An 18,003-nucleotide genomic window follows, 5' to 3' on the forward strand; every position below is an offset into this window, starting at 1 on the left:
CCCGTGGAGCACCCCCCGCACCGTGCGGACCCCGTGGAGCACCCCCCCCACCGTGCGGACCCCGTGGAGCACCATGGCCAGACCTGCGGGTGCCCAGCTCGCATTCGCTCGTTCGCTCAGCAGCCCTCACCTCCCCCAGAACGTGCCACCCCATCCCATGTGTGCTGAGACCTAAACCCTGGCCCCGCAGGCCTGCCTCCGTGCACCCTTCCTTCTGGATCAAGCCCGGACCCCAGGCTTGAACGGGACGGGCTCTCAGGGGCCGGCTCAGCAGCGGCCTGCCCTGCCACCCGGGGGCACGGGGAGCCCGGGCAGGGCCAGGTGTCCCCACTCACCCACCGATCAGCTTCTTGAGCATCCCGGCCACCATGCTGCCCATGCTGAAGCGCCCGCTGTTGAGGATGTTCACGGCCACCTGCAGGGAGAGGGGTCCAGTGCGGGTCAGCCCGGGGGCCTGGTTGGGGAGCCTGAGGGCCCTGGGGGCGCAGCACGCGAGAGCCTTGTGCACTTTGGCCAGAGGCTTTCTTGACCACAGGAGTGCTCGGAGGAGACAAGCGCCCTGGGCTGGGAAGCACAGTCCCCACCCCTCAAGACCAGGCCGTCATCACTGCGATGCTCACGGCCATCCATGCAGTCAGCCCAGAAAGGAAGGGGATGCCCTCCGTGCCTTGAGGCAAAGGGAGCCGGGGCTGAGACGAGCTGGGCGTCTGCCTCCAGCACCTCACGTTCCTGGCGCGCCTCAGCGTCAGGGCCCCTTTAAGGGGTGAAGAGCCTGAGGTTCTGAGTGGTGAGCCCCTGGCAGTGCCAGCCCCTGCCTGGCGTGCATGGGGCCCACCCTTTCACCACGGACGTGCTCCCTGCCTCCAGTTCCCACGGTGACCTCCGTCCTCTTCTGACCCCAACTCCCGACCTACAGCGGGGGGCGAGCAGACACACTGCTACCCAGGCACCAGATGCTGGGTCCGGGGAGGCACCCCCTGCAGGCCCCAAGGGGCACAGACACCGCAGCCCCGGGCAGCAGGCCGCGCATGGTGGGCTGGGGACTAAAGGAGAGCACAGTCCAGTGGGGAGTGTCGGGAAGTGGGGAGGAGGGCGCCCAGACACCTGGTGGACGCCGGCATGAAGCCCCAAGAGGGCCTGGGGCCTGCTCGCCTCTCTCAAGGCTGGGGGGCCCAGGCAGAGGCCTGGAGGCGGGGGTGGCAGTGCGTGACATGCCTTCGTGCAGACTGCTCACCTAGGTGACTCAGATTAAGCAAACGTGCCTCTGAATTTGAATGTATGATTAATTGCTCAATACACTGAGTGGAGACTCTTTCAACACAGATCCTAAAGGGCCGGGGGGGCTGGAAGCATCTGCTCCAGCCACTGGGCAACAGACTGGGTCCTGGCAGGTGAGTCCACAGCAGCTGGCCGCGGGGCGGGCAGCCCGGCTAAGTCCCAGTGCAGTGACATGCAGGCCCTGGGCCCCTGAGCCATGACGTCAGCCGTCCTGTGTCTCGGGACGCGGGACCACGAGGGAAGCGACTCCCCACCTGGGGTCCTGGGATCTTCCCGCTGGGCTCCTGGAGGCCAGTTCACGGCCCCTTTGCGGTTTACCCTGAACTTCACTTACGACAACAGGAGGTGAAGGCTGGACGCCAGCCTTCGCCTCCTGGGGGATGATGGAAGCCTGGAGGGCTTGCCCGACCTGAAGGGGGTCCTGGGCCCAGGCATCCCTCTCTCCCGACCTGGATCCTGCCACCTTGTCACCTTCCCACGGCGGGGCTGGCTCGTCTACAGCCCTGCTCCAGATCCCAGACACGCCGTTCCTGCAGCACCCCGCCCCACAGGCCGGCCGCCTCTGCTCCCCCAGGAACTTCCTGCCCGACTGCACGCCGGCCTTCGCTCCCCGGGCCTGTGGTCATCCCACTCTCCATCTCTGGAATCACCCCCAGTGCTTCGTGCTTTACAGTGTTGAGGCTGACTGGTGGACAACTCCACTCCTCACAAAGGAGGGCTTTAGAAATCTATCTCCTTGTGCGTGTTAAAACCATCACTTTTCACCTAACACATTAAATCCTTTAAATGCTGCGCTGAGAAGGGCTGGGCAGAGACCTCATGGCAGCTCAACTGTCCAGCAGGCCACATGGCAACATAGCCCAAGAACCTCAAACGCTCAGGCCCCGACCTGGGGGACTCGGCGTCAAGCTCAGGAGGCGATGGGACAAGTGTGCAAGACACGTGCAAAGACACAGGCCGCACAGTGCGGTGCCACGTAGGGAGGGCGGGAGACCGCGGAGGCCTGGGGCCGGCGCTGATCTCAGCACACGTGCAGCTCGCAACCTCAGGAAGCCACACTCCCTCACGAGTGAAGACTACAGGGCTTGCTGGTGAGCGAGAAATGCCGCCATCATCTCTTACACGCGCACAAGTATTTCAGCGCTGTGAACTCAGGAATGTCAACAGTGGACGGCGTCTCCGGGACGGCCTTCAGGGAGCCCGGGCCCTCCCCGCATGGCAGCCGCATAGGACGCCCCCTGTACCGCCCTCCCCCACTCTGCTCCGCTCCCCAGGTGCCGAGGCCTGGCTGGCGCCCTCAGGTGAGTCTCTTAATATCCGTAAGGCCAGGGAAGTCCTGCTTTGACCCCTATGCACAGGCCAGGTGGCAGCAGCTTCCCCCAGGGTGAAGACACTTTACCCCAGGCCAGACTGAAAACTTACAACAGGATGAGCGTACAAGCTGGCAAGATGTGGAAAACCTGGGGCCCTCAGGTCCAGGCGCTGCTGGTGGGAATGTGAGACGGCAGCCACCGTGGAGGAGCCTGGTGGGCCCTCAGAGCGCTCAGCGTGCAGTCAGCCTGCGACCCTGCGCTCCTCTAGCCATGCCCCCAGTGGGACGGCAAGCAGTGTTCCCACACAAACGCACGTGAGCGTTCACGGCAGTGCGACTCAAATGGCTTGAAAACGAGCCAACCCAGGCGTCCCCAGCTGATGACAGGGGAGCACAATGTGGTCTGTTCACCCGGCACCTCTGGGGCTCGGCTACAGAGCGTGAGAGAAGCCCAACGCGGATCGCCCGACGCGGACCGCACGCCACGGAACACCCCAGCAGGCAGGTCCACAGCAGCAGACGCCAGAGCCATGGCGGCCGGGGCTGGCACGGGGAGGGGAAGGCATGGTGCTGCTTTCTGGGGTGACGGCAACGTCCTGAAGTCAGACACAGAGTGGGGCGCTGAGCCCAGTGACCGTCCTGAAAACTACCACAGCGAGCATGTGGGAGGCAGCAAATTCTGCCGCGTGAATTACCCGTCAATGAAAAAACGATACAATTTAACTCCCAGAGAAAAAGAATCAGGGTGCGCACTTGGGACCCCGCCCTGTGCACCCTGCGCTCCACAGGCTGCCCTCCCAGACCTGCAGGCGGGAACCCGGCCTGCCACAGGCAGACGAGGCCTCTAGCCGGGCGGGGGACATCCGGAGCCCGGTTCTCTCCGCTCCGCGGGCCCGGGCAGCAGGCAACGCACCTTAAAGCCGCCTCCGACTTCTCCGAGGACGTTCTCCACCGGCACCCTGGTGTTCTCAAAGTGGACCTCGCAGGCTGCAACACGATGGCCAGGGGCTCAGCTGTGGCCCCAGCGCTCGGCCCCTGGCCTGCATGCAGGCCACGTGGCTTGCTCACTCGCTCAGAGCCCCCGTGGCCTGAGCCGAGGCAGCTGAGAGGCTGAGCCCCTTGGCCTCTGAGGGACCCGTGAGGACCATGTGGCCGCTCTGGCCAGGCCAAGGGTCATGTCCAAGACGCTGGCCTCAAGTGAACTGAGCGTGCACTGGGCTGCAGGCGGGCTTGGGCGGGGAGGAGGGAGCGAAGGAGGAGGGGGCCCTGGGGGGAAGACGGGGGTCTGAGGTACTGAGCCCCGTGACCAGGACCCCTCCGGCCCGGCCTCCCCAGAGGCTGGGCGTCCCGCCGGGCAGCGGGCACCTCACCTGGGAGTCATCACTGCCCTCCTCTCTCAGTTTCTCTCACATACACACACGTGTATGCACACACATCTCCTGCCACACACATTCACACGTGCACACACGTGCATGGGCCGCACACACTCGCACACGCACACAGCGCCACTCACTGTTGGAGCCTCGGATGCCCATCTTATCCTCGGGTTTCCCGTTGGTGACGCCACCAAAGTCTCTCTCTACTATGAATGCTGTGATCTTGTCCTTCACTGAGCCGTCGGAATCAACGACCTCCGTTTTCGCAAACACAGTAAAGATGTTGGCCAGTCCTCCATTGGTGATCCAGACCTGAGGAAAGAAAGCAGAAGGACTCCAGAGAAAGCAAACGACTCCAGGCCACCTGTCGGTGCCGGCCGCCCATCACAGCGCAAGACAGCAGAGTGAGGCTTTCCCTGGAGGGGCGTGTGTGTCCGGGTCTCTGTGTGAGTGTGTGTGTCTGGGTCGGGTGTGTGTGTGTGTGTGGCAGTTCCGGTTCTAGCACAGGGGGGAGGAAGTAAAAGGAGACGGTGGGGAAGGGGAGAGACTCCTCGATAAATGGCTCTGCATAGCACTTACTTGGATTTTGATTCAAGCAATTTGTTTGGGGGGAAGAAAAAAACACCGAACAGGTATGAGACAATCAGGAAAACATGGGTGCTAAGGAGACGGTACGCAGTCGTCGTGCTCCGCTGCCTCAGTCCTGTCTGGCTCCCTGTGGCGCCCGCCAGGCTCCTCCGTCCGTGGCGTTCTCCAGGCGACGACACCGGAGTGGAGTGCCCTGCCCTCCTCCGGGGGATATGCCCCCACCAGGGGCTGAACGCGCGTTTCCTGTGGCCCCTGCACCGTAGGCAGACTCTCTACCACTGAGCCACCGGGCAGCCCAGAAGCCATCATCACGCGTTCCGTGTCCAGCGGTGCTATGACCACCCCGCAGACTCGCACCCAGCCCGCCCCGGCCACTACCCAGAGCTGCGGCACAACAGAGGCGGCGACGAAGGTAGGAGGCGGCTGTGGGCATTCCCAGCAGTACACGCGTGTGTGCTTCAAATTCCGTGTAATGGAGAAAATTAAAAGACAGACACACGAGTGCAGCTCAACGAGGTCGGTGGCACTCCAGAAGCCCGCAGACTCTGAGGCCGGGACGCCAGGGTACCTATTGTGCTGCGAGGCTGACGAGACAGGGGTGGGTCAGGGAGCCTCTCTGAGCCCACTTCCTCTTCCAACAAAGGAAGACAGTCAAGGGGTGGTGTGTCCAACCTGACCACCCCTGCAGCTTGGGGAGTGGCCAGTGAGCGCGCTGAAGGTCCAGCCACGAAGGCCACACGGCCGTACCTTGGAGCCGTTGAGGACGTAGTGCCTCTTATCTGCACTTAGCGTGGCCCTGGTCCGGATGGAGGCGGGATCGCTCCCACTGCGGGGACAGACACAGGTGGTTGGGAACAGACAAGCATCCTCAGGGCCCCCAGAGGAAGTTTCAGAGTGGAACAGAGGAGCTGACAAGCTCTTAAAGGGCCAGGTAATAAATGCATTCAGCTTTGCAGGCTCAGACAATGTGTACACAAACAGGTACATTCCAATAAAAGTTCATTTACAAAAACAGGTGGCAAGGTGGGTTTGGCCAATCCCACTTTTATCATCTCAGGTGAAACTGTGTCCGTGAGGACATTTGGGAGGCCTAAGCAGAGAGAGGCAGATTCACACGGTGCCAAGTTCTGAGATCGGCGGATTCACACGGTGCCAAGCTCTGAGATCGGCCTGCCGTCAGAAGCCCTGAGTCCACAGCAGCTGAGACTCTGGGCTGATGACTCCATCTTGCTGAACCTCAGTCCACAGCCTGGACAGTGCGCATGACTCCACCCACCTCTCACAGTCTGAAAGTCGCTGTGACTGTGACGCCTGAATGCTTTTTTTATATAAGGAGGGTGGCTGTTTAATCACTAAGTTGTGTCCGACTCTATTGGGACCCCGCGGACTGTAGCCGCCAAGCTCCTCTGTGCATGGGATTCTCCAGGCAAGAACACTGGAGTGGGTTGCCGTTTCCTTCTCCAGGGGATCATCCCGACCCAGGGATGGAACTTGGGGCTCCCGCATTGGCAAGTGGGCTCTTTAGTTAGCACTGAGGCTCCAGGAAAGCTGATAAAGAGGGTTGCAAAGCATAAAACAGTTACAGAACAGGAGCTGACGAGCCTGTTCTCGTCTGTCAGGGTCACCAGGGAGGAGAAGGGAGGTGAAGATGAGAGCAGGAAGCCAGACAGGCAGAGAGGCTGCGGGGGGCGTGGGGCTGACCTGGCTGGCTCCGTCAGGCAGAAGGCGGCCATGTGCTCCCCGGACGCCAGCCTGGGCAGGTACCTGGCCTTCTGCTCCTTGCTGCCGGCCAAGATGATGCCCTGCGACACACACGGCTTGTTCAGCGGCAGCGAGAGGAGCGGGCACCATGGGCTCACAGAACATGCTCCCTTCACACAAGGGGGCTGCCCGGAGCTGGCAGCCCCCAAAATAAATGGGGAGCTGCTGGGCGGTCAAGGAGCCCCCACACGGGGACAGGCTGGGCGGCCCACCACAGCTTTGGGGCGGGACTCGGGCTCCCTGGCAGCTTCTCCACTGCCCAGCTGGGTGGCTGGAGCCCCAGCCGGCCTGGGGGCACTCCACCCCCGCGGTTCCTGTGCTGAGCAAAACCACCCAAGGACTGAGCTGTGGGCCGGGGGCCTGCCCTGAGATGCTCCAAGTCCAGTGGAGGACAGGCACCAACCGCAGGGTGGACACGCCCAGACCCCAAGGGAGCAAACCAGGCGAGGGGAGGGATCAGTTCCCGCCCACGGCGCAGGCAGCCTCCACGGAGGCTCTGACTCTGACTGGGGCCTGGAGGGAAGGGGCGGGGCAATGGGGAGGAGGCGGTTTCCAAAGGAGCCAGCTGCCCCGTCCCCCCACGCGCCCCACTAACCCACACCCTGACCTTGAGGCCGATGGCCTGGTGAGCTGCCAGAGTCACAGCGACGGAGGCGTCCAGGCCGATGACCTCCCCCAGCCGCGCGTACATGGTGTTGGAGAGGCCCAGGCCACCTAGGGCAGGAACAGAACAGCCTCGCTTACTCTCCAGCCCCAGATGCCCCCCAGAAAAGGCTCCGTGAAGGACAGCCCGCTCACCATTTTATAAGGAACACAACACAGACAGCTACAAAGGAAACAAGTAACCCGCTACCTTCTCAGTCAGCGTCTCTCTGACTACGCCCTTCCAGACCTTTTCCAGCTTTATAACAAGTGTATGCAGATGCGTGCTTCAATATGAAAGCAAAGTCCTTACAGACAGAAAGTCACTTGAAATGCTGTGAACGCCTGTCACAGATCCCGGGCTCTGTGGGCGTGAACCGTGCTCCGCGCCCACCCCCGGGACCTCGCGGCGTCTGGGTAGGTCTCTGCGCCCGCGGCCGCTGCTGCGGGGGCCGGTGTGCCCCGGGCCCTGCGGGGTGCTGAGCTGCATCCGTGGCCTCTGCCCACAAGACGCCCATGGTCCCCCCTCTGCCCCACAGGCCTGACCATAAAACATGTCTCCCAGTGTTGCCAGACGCCCCCTGGGAGGCACAGCACCGTTTAGGAGCAAAAGGACAAGCGCAGTAAGAAAACAGAAACCCCACCGAACGTGCGTTTCCGCGTTTCATCTTCACCTTCCAGGGGTGGCAGGGTGGCCTCAAGTGCATCTGGCAAACAAAGCAGGGGGCGGAGGGGGCTCCGGGCCCCGCACAGCCCAGGGCAGGGCGCCTTCAGGACGCCCTCTCCTCCGCAGCACAGGGAGGGCCGGGCCCCCGCAGGGGCACAGTGTCCCCCAGCTCAGGGAGCCCAGGGAAGCCAGCACCCTGCCGCAGTGCCCACCCCACCTGTCAATCAAGACACTTTGTTCGTACTTGGTTCATATACCAATGTCTGTTTTGCTTCTTAAAAAAAAAAAAGCGACACTTTTCTTCAAGAAAGTGAAAGTTGCTCACTCGTGTCCAACTCTTTTGCAACCCCATGAACTATATACAGTCCATGGAATTCCCCAAGCCAGAATACTGGAGTGGGTGGCCTTTCTCTTCTCCAGGGGATCTTCCCAAACCTGGGATCGAACCCAGGTCTCCTGAATTGTGGGCGGATTCTTTCCCAGCTGAGCCACAAGGGAAGGCCAAGAATACTGGAGCGGATAGTCTACCCCTTCTCCAGCGGACCTTCCCGACCCAAGAATCGAACCCAGGTCTCTCGCATTGCAGATGGATTCTCTACCAGCTGAGCACTGAGGAAAGCCTTCTTCAAGAAGACATCAGTGAAATCATGGGCGGGGGACACAGAGCGGGAACAGGCGACAGGTGGGTGAGACCGCGGGGGGCTGAGGGCAGGGAGAACTGGGCGCAGAGAGCTCCAACCAGACTTCAGAACGCTTCACACCGGGGACATTTCTGAAAATTATTTGGGGGGTGGACATAAGGTTGTAGTTGCCTTAATTTCCTAAGGAAGAGTTAAAAAAAAATAAGAAAATGAAATAGTTCCAAATGTCACCATTTTATGATCTCATGAAAGAGCATTTTCACATTCAAGAGGAGCTCATAAAGCAGAGTAAGGGATGGAGCTGTGCGGTCACGCACACACGCACGCACGCACACACGCACACATGCCTGCTGGCATAAAAGAGGTACAAAAAGACGTATTCAAGTTTCACACAAACTTGTGTGGAGGAAACAATGACTTCTCCTGAATCAGGAAGTGCTTTCTTTAAGACCCTGGGGGAAGCAGACACCATCACCAAGCCAGCTGAGTCTGGCAGCTCTCCTCCACACACTTCCTTTCCGCAGCTGACAACAGGCCAACCACTGCGCTCGGGCTCATCCTCCTGCTCTGTTCTAATACTGGACGCGGCCCCCGCCTTGCGCAGACACTTCCCCGGGGCCTGGGACCCCGCCGGGCCTGGAGGCCTGGGGAGAGCGCAGGGCCCTGCCCGCAGGCGCGCCCGAGGATCGGCTGCGTCCCGCCAGCAACGCAGTAGCTGCAGAGATGAGGTCATTTCCTCCATAGACCGTACCTTCTTTTATTACTGTCATTTGGAAATGTGGGAGGAGGTACTCAATGGGAGACGAGTAGGAGATACCCTCTAACAGCTTACAGCACGGCTGCAGACACACACAAGCAGAGATCCCCGACGGAGACATGCCTCGAGACACCGCGGCACAGCACTCTGTCCTAGAACCTCAGGCTCTGCCTCAGACTGCAGCCGCTCCAGCCTGGGTCCCCACCCTGCACTACGAGGTGGGGGGTTGGTGGGGGGAGCGGACTGCACTTTCGCCCTGGAGCTAAACCAGCGTCTGGGCCTCGCTGTGCAAGCTGACCCCTGTTGAGGCCTGATAGAGGCCATGACTAAAATAGGCTGGAGCAAACATTCCAGAAACAGCTGAGACACTGCCCGGGTGGGATCAAAATTTATTACCCCTGACAGGAGGACTCAGCCTGTCAGCATGCTCCCAGTAGCCTGGTCTGTGCCAATCGGGACGAAGATAGATATCTCCTAAGAAAGCCCGTGCGCGTGAAAATGTAGCCAATTGATAGATGCAAAGAAACCCTTGTAACCCATCCAACCTTGCCAATTCCCTGTCTTTGTCCTAAACTTATAAATACTACTGTAATATAGGGCTCGGGGCTCTGGCTTTATTCCACTGTGTTGGATGCAGCCAGGGTCCTGGCTCGAGCTAGCAATAAATTCCCTTTTTGCGTTTGCATTGCTGTGGATGTCTTGTTCTCTCAGTTCTGGGGATTGGGACCTTGGGCAAAACACCCCCTGGCATGGACACCGTGCTCACAGCCACAGACGTGCCCGGCTCTCGGCCCCAGCAGCTCTCCGACCCAAACCCGCGGCCCCGAGCTGACGAAGCTGGAGGCTGCCCCCAGCCAGGGCTCAGGGGAGGGCTCAGAGAGCGGGGGGCCATGCTCAAAGGAAAGGATCCCGAGAGTGCACACTGGGCCGGGTCTGGGCCGGTGCCCACACGGGATTGTGTTCCGTCCCTCTGAAACATTCAGACACAGAGCACTGATGGCCTGGGGCCGCACTGCGCTGCCGTCAGCCTGCCCAGGGGCGAGACCCTCCCCTCCTCCCCAGTGGAGCCCGGAGAGCAGACACCTTGCAGGTCCTTCCTCACCCCCCGCCACACCCCCAAGGGCGGGGTAGGGGGAGAAGCACAGAATTCACCAGCTTTTCCTGCCAAAGAGCCCCTTTACCAGGCTGCACACTCACCAGCCAGCCCCCTGAATTTAGCCGACACAGGGGAGATTGATTAATTTCAGCATTTTTGCAGACCAACCTTGGACTTAATGCGTTTTCAAAGGCCACCTTTCCAGAAGAGAACTGTTTCATGGACAAATACAGAGGGCTTTGTTGAAAGCTGAACCAGGTGGGTGGTGGTTCCTTTTACTCACCATATTCTTCTGGGACTTGCATTCCAAAAAGCCCCAGGGACTTCAGTTTCTCTAAAGTTTCATCTGGGATTTTTCCCTCCTGGTCAATTTTTCGAGAGTCCACTGCCAAGAGGAAATATTTTGATTAAACAACATATAACCCACATTTATACAAACAGAAATAAACAGAACAATTGTATTTTACACATGTTAATAGTGAAGAGGAACTAAAAAGCCTCTTGATGAAAGTGAAAGAGGAGAGTGAAAAAGTTGGCTTAAAGCTCAACATTCAGAAAACGAAGATCATGGCATCTGGTCCCATCACTTCATGGGAAATAGATGGGGAAACAGTGGAAACTGTCAGACTTTATTTTGGGGGGCTCCAAGATCACTGCAGATGGTGACTGCAGCCATGAAATTAAAAGACGCTTACTCCTCGGAAGAAAAGTTATGACCAACCTAGATAGCATATTGAAAAGCAGAGACATTACTTTGCCACCTAAGGTCCATCTAGTCAAGGCTATGGTTTTTCCTGTGGTCATGTATGGATGTGAGAGTTGGACTGTGAAGAAGGCTGAGCACTGAAGAATTGATGCTTTTGAACTGTGGTGTTGGAGAAGACTCTTGAGAGTCCCTTGGACTGCAAGGAGATCCAACCAGTCCATTCTGAAGGAGATCAGCCCTGGGATTTCTTTGGAGGGAATGATGCTAAAGCTGAAACTCCAGTACTTTGCCCACCTCATGCGGAGTTGACTCATTGGAAAAGACTCTAATGCTGGGAGGGATTGGGGGCAGGAGGAGAAGGGGACGATAGAGGATGAGACGGCTAGATGGCATCACGGACTCGATGGACATGAGTCTGAGTGAACTCCAGGAGATGGTGATGGACAGGGAGGCCTGGCGTGCTGCGATTCATGGGGTCGCAAAGAGTCAGACACGACTGAGCGACTGAACTGAACTGAACTGAATATTGTATATTACAACACCAGCAACAGAAACTTCAAAACTGGAAACTGTCTAACCAAGGTCACTTCTGTTTGATTGTACCTCATTAGCCTAGCAAGAACTGCACTTTAAAGGACTTCCAATATGCACAATGATTCCCTGCATAAAACTGCAGCAAACTGAAATTTGTAAGACCTAAACTTTTCTGCCATCTACCTAAAAAGAATTCAGAGTAATGCTAGCAAAGATGATCCGAGAACTCGGGAAAAGAATGGAGGCATAAATGCATGGAGAAAACACAAGCGATGTTTAAGGACCTAGAAAGACTGCAGGACAAATGAACCCTGATGGAGGCAAAAAATACACCGCAAGGCTGGATAAACAGGAAAACCGGGGCAGAAGAACGAACAGGCAGGCTGGAAGACAGGCCGGAAGGGGAGGAGCAGAAAAAAAAGAGAGAGGGGCGTGGCAGGATATACTTAAAGTGAGAAAAGGAAAAAAACCTACAACCAAGATGATGGTTCCTAGCAAGGCTCTCATTCAGATTTGACAGAGAAATCAAAAGCTTTACAGATAAGCAAAAGCTAGGAGAATTCAGCCGGAGAAGGCACTGGGACCCCATTCCAGTACTCCTGCCGGAAAATCCCATGGATGGAGGAGCCTGGTGGGCTGCAGTCCATGGGGTCGCGAAGAGTCGGACACGACTGAGTGACTTCACTTTCACTTTTCACTTTCATGCACTGGAGAAGGAAATGGCAGCCCACTCCAGTGTTCTTGCCTGGAGAATCCCAGGGACAGAGGAGCCTGGTGGGCTGCTGTCTACGGGGTCGCACAGAGTCGGACACGACTGAAGCGACTCAGCAGCAGCAGCAGCAGAACTCAGCACCACCAAACCAGCCTTATGACAAATGCTAAAGGAACTTCTCTAGGCAGGAAACAAGAAAAAGACCCACAGAAACACATCCGAAACCAGTAAGGCAATGGTAACAGGGACATACAGACGGATGATCACACTGAATGTCAATGAATTAAATGCTCTAACCGAAAGACACAGACGGGCTGAACGGATTAACCAACAAGACCCAATGTATGCTGTCTACAAGAGGCTCCCCTCACACACATATAGACTTTGAAAGTAAGGGGCTGGAAGAAGGTATTCCATGCAAATAGAAATCAAAAGAAAGCTGCAGTAGCAATACTCATACCAGATAAAATACATTTTAAAATAAAGACGTGGCAGGAGGCAAGGAAGGACAGTGCACAATGACCAAGGGCTCAATCCGAGAAGGTGTCTCAATTGCAAACGTTTATACACCCAACACAGGAGCACCTCGGCACAGAAGGCAAACGCTGCCGCCGTCACAGGGCAACCAGCAGTAGCGCGCTATTCCTGGGGGACTGCAGGTATTTATGAATGCTTTGACACTCGCTGGCGGTGAAATCTTTTGTTGCTACTTTGACTAAGTGAATAGCTATTATTTCACGATGAATAGGAGCCTGTACCAGACTGGAACTTTCTCTATTAAGAGAACAAAGTTTTCTTAGAATGTAGCTTTTGATAACAGACTGTGAACTTCTTTGGCTTTAAGTGATCTGTATTTACCTTTGAAGCCTTTTGTTACTTTGGTAAAATAACTACTATTTCACTGTGATCTATGGCGATTATGGTACATGTAGGTAAAGCTCATTCTGCTTTTTAAAACATTAACCCCTTATTGTCAGACTGTTGCTGTCTTGATGCCCTTAAAACACAATAGTCTACTCCTAAACCAGCTAATTTAACATGAATAAACAATGACTGTAAATCAAACAGTCAGGGCCATGGGAAACCCAGGACAGCCACTTGGCCTTTGCTGGTTCCCTGACAAACCATTTTTTTTTTTTTTAAATGGGAGAAAGCCTTCCTCAGTTGCAGGGTTAATGCCCTTACAATGGAAAAAGAAAAAGGTTAGAAATGTGTCTTCCGCTTGGAGTATACTTTCTACAACCTCCAGTGCTCAAGGCACTTAACTGGACAAACCGTTCAAGCCCTCACAGAGACTTCACAAATCTCTCAAAGCCATCAATGTCACTGTCATTTCAATCATCAGGCAAAAAACAGAGCGGGTTAATTACATGGGATGGTTACAGTTTTCATGAGTTTTTGTCTGACACATTGTTGCTGTTCGGTCGCGTCCGACTCTTTGCGACCCCAGGAATCGCAGCCCGCCAGGCTTTCCCTGTCCATCACCCACTCTCAGAGCTTGCTCAAACTCACGTCCATTGAGTTGGCCTCCCGCCTTCAATCTTTGCCAGCATCAGGGTCTGACATACTACTGGCTTATAATCTTTGTTTTCAGATACAAAGAAGCTCTTCTCTTCAAGCTACTTATGGTTTAAAACAATTTGGTAATTTACACCTGTGAGGAAAAGTAAAACATTTTTCTCTCTTCCTGTCTCTACAGAAATTAGATACACTTATAAGGTAAATAAAGGACTGTCTACAGAAATCTCAAAGCACTCTGGAGGCCTCTAGAGAGACACCCAGACAGTGTCTGGCAGCAGGCCTTCAGCATGGCTCTCCTGGCCCCGAGAGGCCTTCGGGAAATCCAGCTTAAACTTATTCTCAGGAATAACAGTCGATATAGAAAAGCTGCGTGTTCAATGGGCCAACCTTATTTTCAACATAAATTAGTCTTGACTGTGTTTAACAAAAACAGGGGTAATTAAACATTATGTTTCACTAGCCAAAGTAGCTATAAAAGATTTCAAAGGCAGTTCAATGTCTCAAGATGACTGATACCATGCACCCTACGTTTCCTGCAGGCCACTTTCACATTCATCCCTTTTTCACTTTCCATATTCATCCCTTTATTTGCCTGCTCTGAAACAGCCACCTTAAGTCAGACCTACTTCCTTTCCCCTTAATAAAATGTCATTCCATTTAAAGCTTTTTAAGCTAAAAACACACATTCTTGGCAACCTTTCTACTTCTATTCATCTTTGGGCCGCTTTTCTTTACCCTTCTTGTTAATTCTGTTGCTTTTCAGTTCAGTTCAGTTGCTCAGTCGTGTCCGACTCTTTGCGACCCCATGGACTGCAGCACGCCAGGCCTCCCTGTCCATCACCAACTCCCGAAGTTCACTCAAACTCATGTCCATTGAGTCGGTGATGCCATCCAGACATCTCATCCTCTGTCATCCCCTTCTCCTCCTGCCTTCAATCTTTCCCAGCGTCGGGGTCTTTTCCAGTGAGTCAGTTCTTTGCATCAGGTGGCCAAAGCATTGGAGTTTCAGCTTCAACATCAGTCCTTCCAAAGAATATTCAGGACTGATCTCCTTTAGGATGGACTGGTTGGATCTCCTTGCAGTTCAAGGGACTCTCAAGAGTCTTCTCCAACACCACAGTTCAAAAGCATCAATTCTTTGGCGCTCAGCTTTCTTTCTAGTCCAACTTTCACAACCATACGTGACTACTGGAAAAACCATGGCCTTGACTAGATGGACTTTTGTTGGCAAAGTAATGTCTCTGCTTTTTAATATGCTGCCTAGGGTGGTCATAGCATTTCTTCCAAGGAGCAAGCATCTTTTAATTTCATGGCTGCAGTCACCATCTGCAGTGATTTTAGAGCCTAAGAAAATGAAGTCTGTCACTGTTTCCATTGTTTCCCCATCTATTTGCCATGAAGTGATGGGACCGGACGCCATGATACATTAAGTTAACCCTAAAAATGCCTTCCAACATTAAAAACAAATTACCAGTACAAGTAACGTTCTATTTCTTGATCTGGATGTATTCATTGCATAAAACCGCTACAACTAAACATTTGTGAGACCTAAACTTTCCTGAAGGCATTTACTAAACTTGAATTTTTGATTTACTACCTGTACCTTCTAGAAAGTAAGAGAACACACACCAGTGCCATTACTGTCCTGAAACGTCTGGAGACACACCAGACTCGAGGCAGTCTCTGGACCCAGCCCGAGTTCCGCACCACCCTCTTTCCCGAGTCCACAGGTTCTGAGAACAAGTCAGCTTGTTGACTATGAACACATGTTCAGCAAAGGAAGACTCAACCGTCTCCACGTTACGTCTGCGAGTGCAGATTTTCAAGTTCAAGTGTTCCCATAAGCTGCCAACAAAGTAACCGTCACCACTATTATAAACCATAAAGACAACCATACCCATGCTTATACATTTTTACACACATGGGTCACTAATGAGAAACATAGGTTCCTCAAATGGAGTGCAAACCCCTCACTTTTTTACTTTCACAACTTTACTGGTGTCTATAATTGGCACGGAATAAACTGCACAGAGAATAACTTTTTGAGTTCTGAGGTCTGTTTGCCCATGAAACCGCCCCCACATGCGACAGAAACCTTTCCATCCCGACTCCCCCGTGTCCGTCTGTGATCAGCCCTTCCCTCTGTCTCCATCCCCAGGCAGCCACCCATCTTTTCGTCTATGGAGTAGTTTGCATTTTCGAGTTTTACATACGTGGCATCACACAGCATTTTGTCGGTCTGGCCTCTCTGATTTGGCATAACTGTTCAACGGCCTACTGGGTGGGTGTGAACTTGTCTACCTGAAGGACATTTGGGTGGCTCCCAGTTTGGGGCTCTCAGAAGGAACATGGATTCAGGCTTGGGGCTGTGACGCGTGCTGCACTCTGGAGTGCAGGGCTGCGTGCCAGGGTGTGCTCGACTTTAAGAAAGTGCTCAAAGACAGGCTGCCTTAGAATACAGCGTACTGAGGTCGCAGAGAGCAGGAGAGACCGGCCCGCGCGTGCGCAGCCCAGCAGGGCAACACCGCCCTCTGGCGGCGAGAGCTGGTTCTGGCGGAAGGGAAGCAAAAAACCAACAGGCCCAAAGGACAGAAACACCTGTAATGCGGCTGGACACAGGCCCGGCGTAGCTGCGGCATTACAGCCTCACAACCGGAGACCTCCCGGGCGGCCCCGTGGTTAAGAATCCGCTGCTAAGGCAGGGGCCGCAGGTCCAGTCCCGGGTGCGGAAGATCCCACGTGCCTCGGAGTAACAGCCCGCGCCTGGAGTCCATGCACCGCAGCAACGAGAGAAGCCGCCACAGTCAGACGCCCGTCATCGCAGCGAAGACCCAGCGCAGCCACAACCAGATAAATGAAGCAGCAGTTTCTTACAGTGCCACAGATGGATGCGATTAGGCTAACGGGGAATGAGGGGCCAGTGATAACGAATAAAAATGTTGAGAAGCACTGCCCTCCAGGCTGCTCTGCTCCTTCTAACACTTAGAAGCAAGTCCTGAATGGGTCAAACTGAAATCCACAAGGGCCAACAGCCGCCAGGAAAACTACCAGGCGCATGCAGCAGCCGGGAGACATGAGAGCAAATGAGGGTGAAAAATCAGCCAACTGATCGCGACCCAGAAATAACAGGGATGACAGCCAACAAGAGTATCACAGACTCATAACTAAATTCTAGATTCTCAGAAAAGTAGAAGGAAATATGAGCACAGTCAATAGAGATATAGAAGGAAAAAAAATTCAAATCTAACTGCCCAGAGATGAAAGACAGCTTAAGATGAAAAACTCTGGGCTGGAATAACAGTAGATCAAATACTAGGGGAAAAAAAATCCGTGAACAGAAAACATAATAATAAAAACTATACAAAATGAAAGACAAAAAAATAACGGAGCATCAGTGAGCTGTGGGACAGCCTCAGGCAGATTGCTCTCTGTACAATCTCCAAAGGGGAGGAGCGAGTCGGGGGACGCACTATGGCTGGAGACAAACAAGTTTAGGGAAATCTAATGGCCAAAAACCAGGCCGAAGTTGATAAACACCATGAACACAGAGAGCCAAGGAGCTCAAAGAGCCCCGAGAGAAACGTGAGGAAACTCATCAGGTTCTCTGCTGCTGCTGCTGCTGCTGCTAAGTCGCTTCAGTCGTGTCCGACTCTGTGCAACCCAATGGACGGCAGCCCACCAGGCTCCCTGGGACTCTCCAGCAAGAACACTGGACAGGGTTGCCATTGCCTTCTCCAACGCATGAAAGTGAAAAGTCAAAGTGAAGTCGCTCAGTCGTGTCCGACTCTTCGTGACCCCGTGGACTGCAGCCCACCAGGCTCCTCCGTCCATGGGATTTGCCAGGCACGAGCACTGGAGTGGGGTGCCACTGCCTTCTCCAACATGGAAAACAGCTGAGCCGTGAAATAGCGCAGCCCACTGACGCACAGCAACTTACACAAGAGTTACGCAGAGAGAAAGAGCCAATCCGCACAAAGTTTATACACACTGCTTGTTGTTGTAGACCCATTATGGTTCCATTAATACAATGCTTTTGAAATAGCAAAATATACAAAAGGAGAAAAGACTAGCAATTTCCAGAAGCTGAGGGAAGAGTGGGCAAGAGGTGGCTACGGCTATCAGACAGTATTTGGGCTGCTGTCCATTGGGCCACACAGAGTCGGACACGACTGAAGCAACTTAGCAGCAGTACTTCCTCATACGCATATACCAAAATTTGTTTATCCATTCACCTATTAACTGACATTTGATAGGTATCCAAACTTTTGCATTCCAATCCCCTATAATGAGATCAAACTGCCAACATTCATTGGATCACAGAAAAAGGAAAGGAATTCCAGAAAAACATCTATTTCTGCTTCATTGACTATGCTAAAGCCTTTGAATATGTGGATTACAACACTGTGGAAAAT

The 18,003-nt window shown here is 54.5% G+C and overlaps 1 protein-coding gene across 2 annotated transcripts in view; it reads right to left on the reverse strand.

The window, feature by feature from the left end:
* Positions 1 to 18,003, reverse strand: part of ACAD9 (acyl-CoA dehydrogenase family member 9) — a 39,377-nt gene that overhangs the window by 5,444 nt on the left and 15,930 nt on the right. For both annotated transcript variants that reach the window (XR_005722133.1, XM_040246665.1), the window contains exons 3-9: positions 10,402 to 10,503; positions 6,923 to 7,029; positions 6,256 to 6,356; positions 5,302 to 5,380; positions 4,104 to 4,278; positions 3,504 to 3,577; positions 340 to 415 (exon numbers count right to left, since the gene is read on the reverse strand). Coding sequence is in view for 1 of the 2 variants with exons in the window: in XM_040246665.1 (XP_040102599.1) it covers positions 340 to 415; positions 3,504 to 3,577; positions 4,104 to 4,278; positions 5,302 to 5,380; positions 6,256 to 6,356; positions 6,923 to 7,029; positions 10,402 to 10,503 (714 nt within the window). In the remaining variant the exon portion in view is untranslated. The remainder of the gene's footprint in view (positions 1 to 339; positions 416 to 3,503; positions 3,578 to 4,103; positions 4,279 to 5,301; positions 5,381 to 6,255; positions 6,357 to 6,922; positions 7,030 to 10,401; positions 10,504 to 18,003) is intronic.

The sequence above is a fragment of the Oryx dammah genome, unplaced genomic scaffold (assembly GCF_014754425.2).
Source record: "Oryx dammah isolate SB20612 unplaced genomic scaffold, SCBI_Odam_1.1 HiC_scaffold_9, whole genome shotgun sequence".
Taxonomy (NCBI): Eukaryota; Metazoa; Chordata; class Mammalia; order Artiodactyla; family Bovidae; genus Oryx; species Oryx dammah.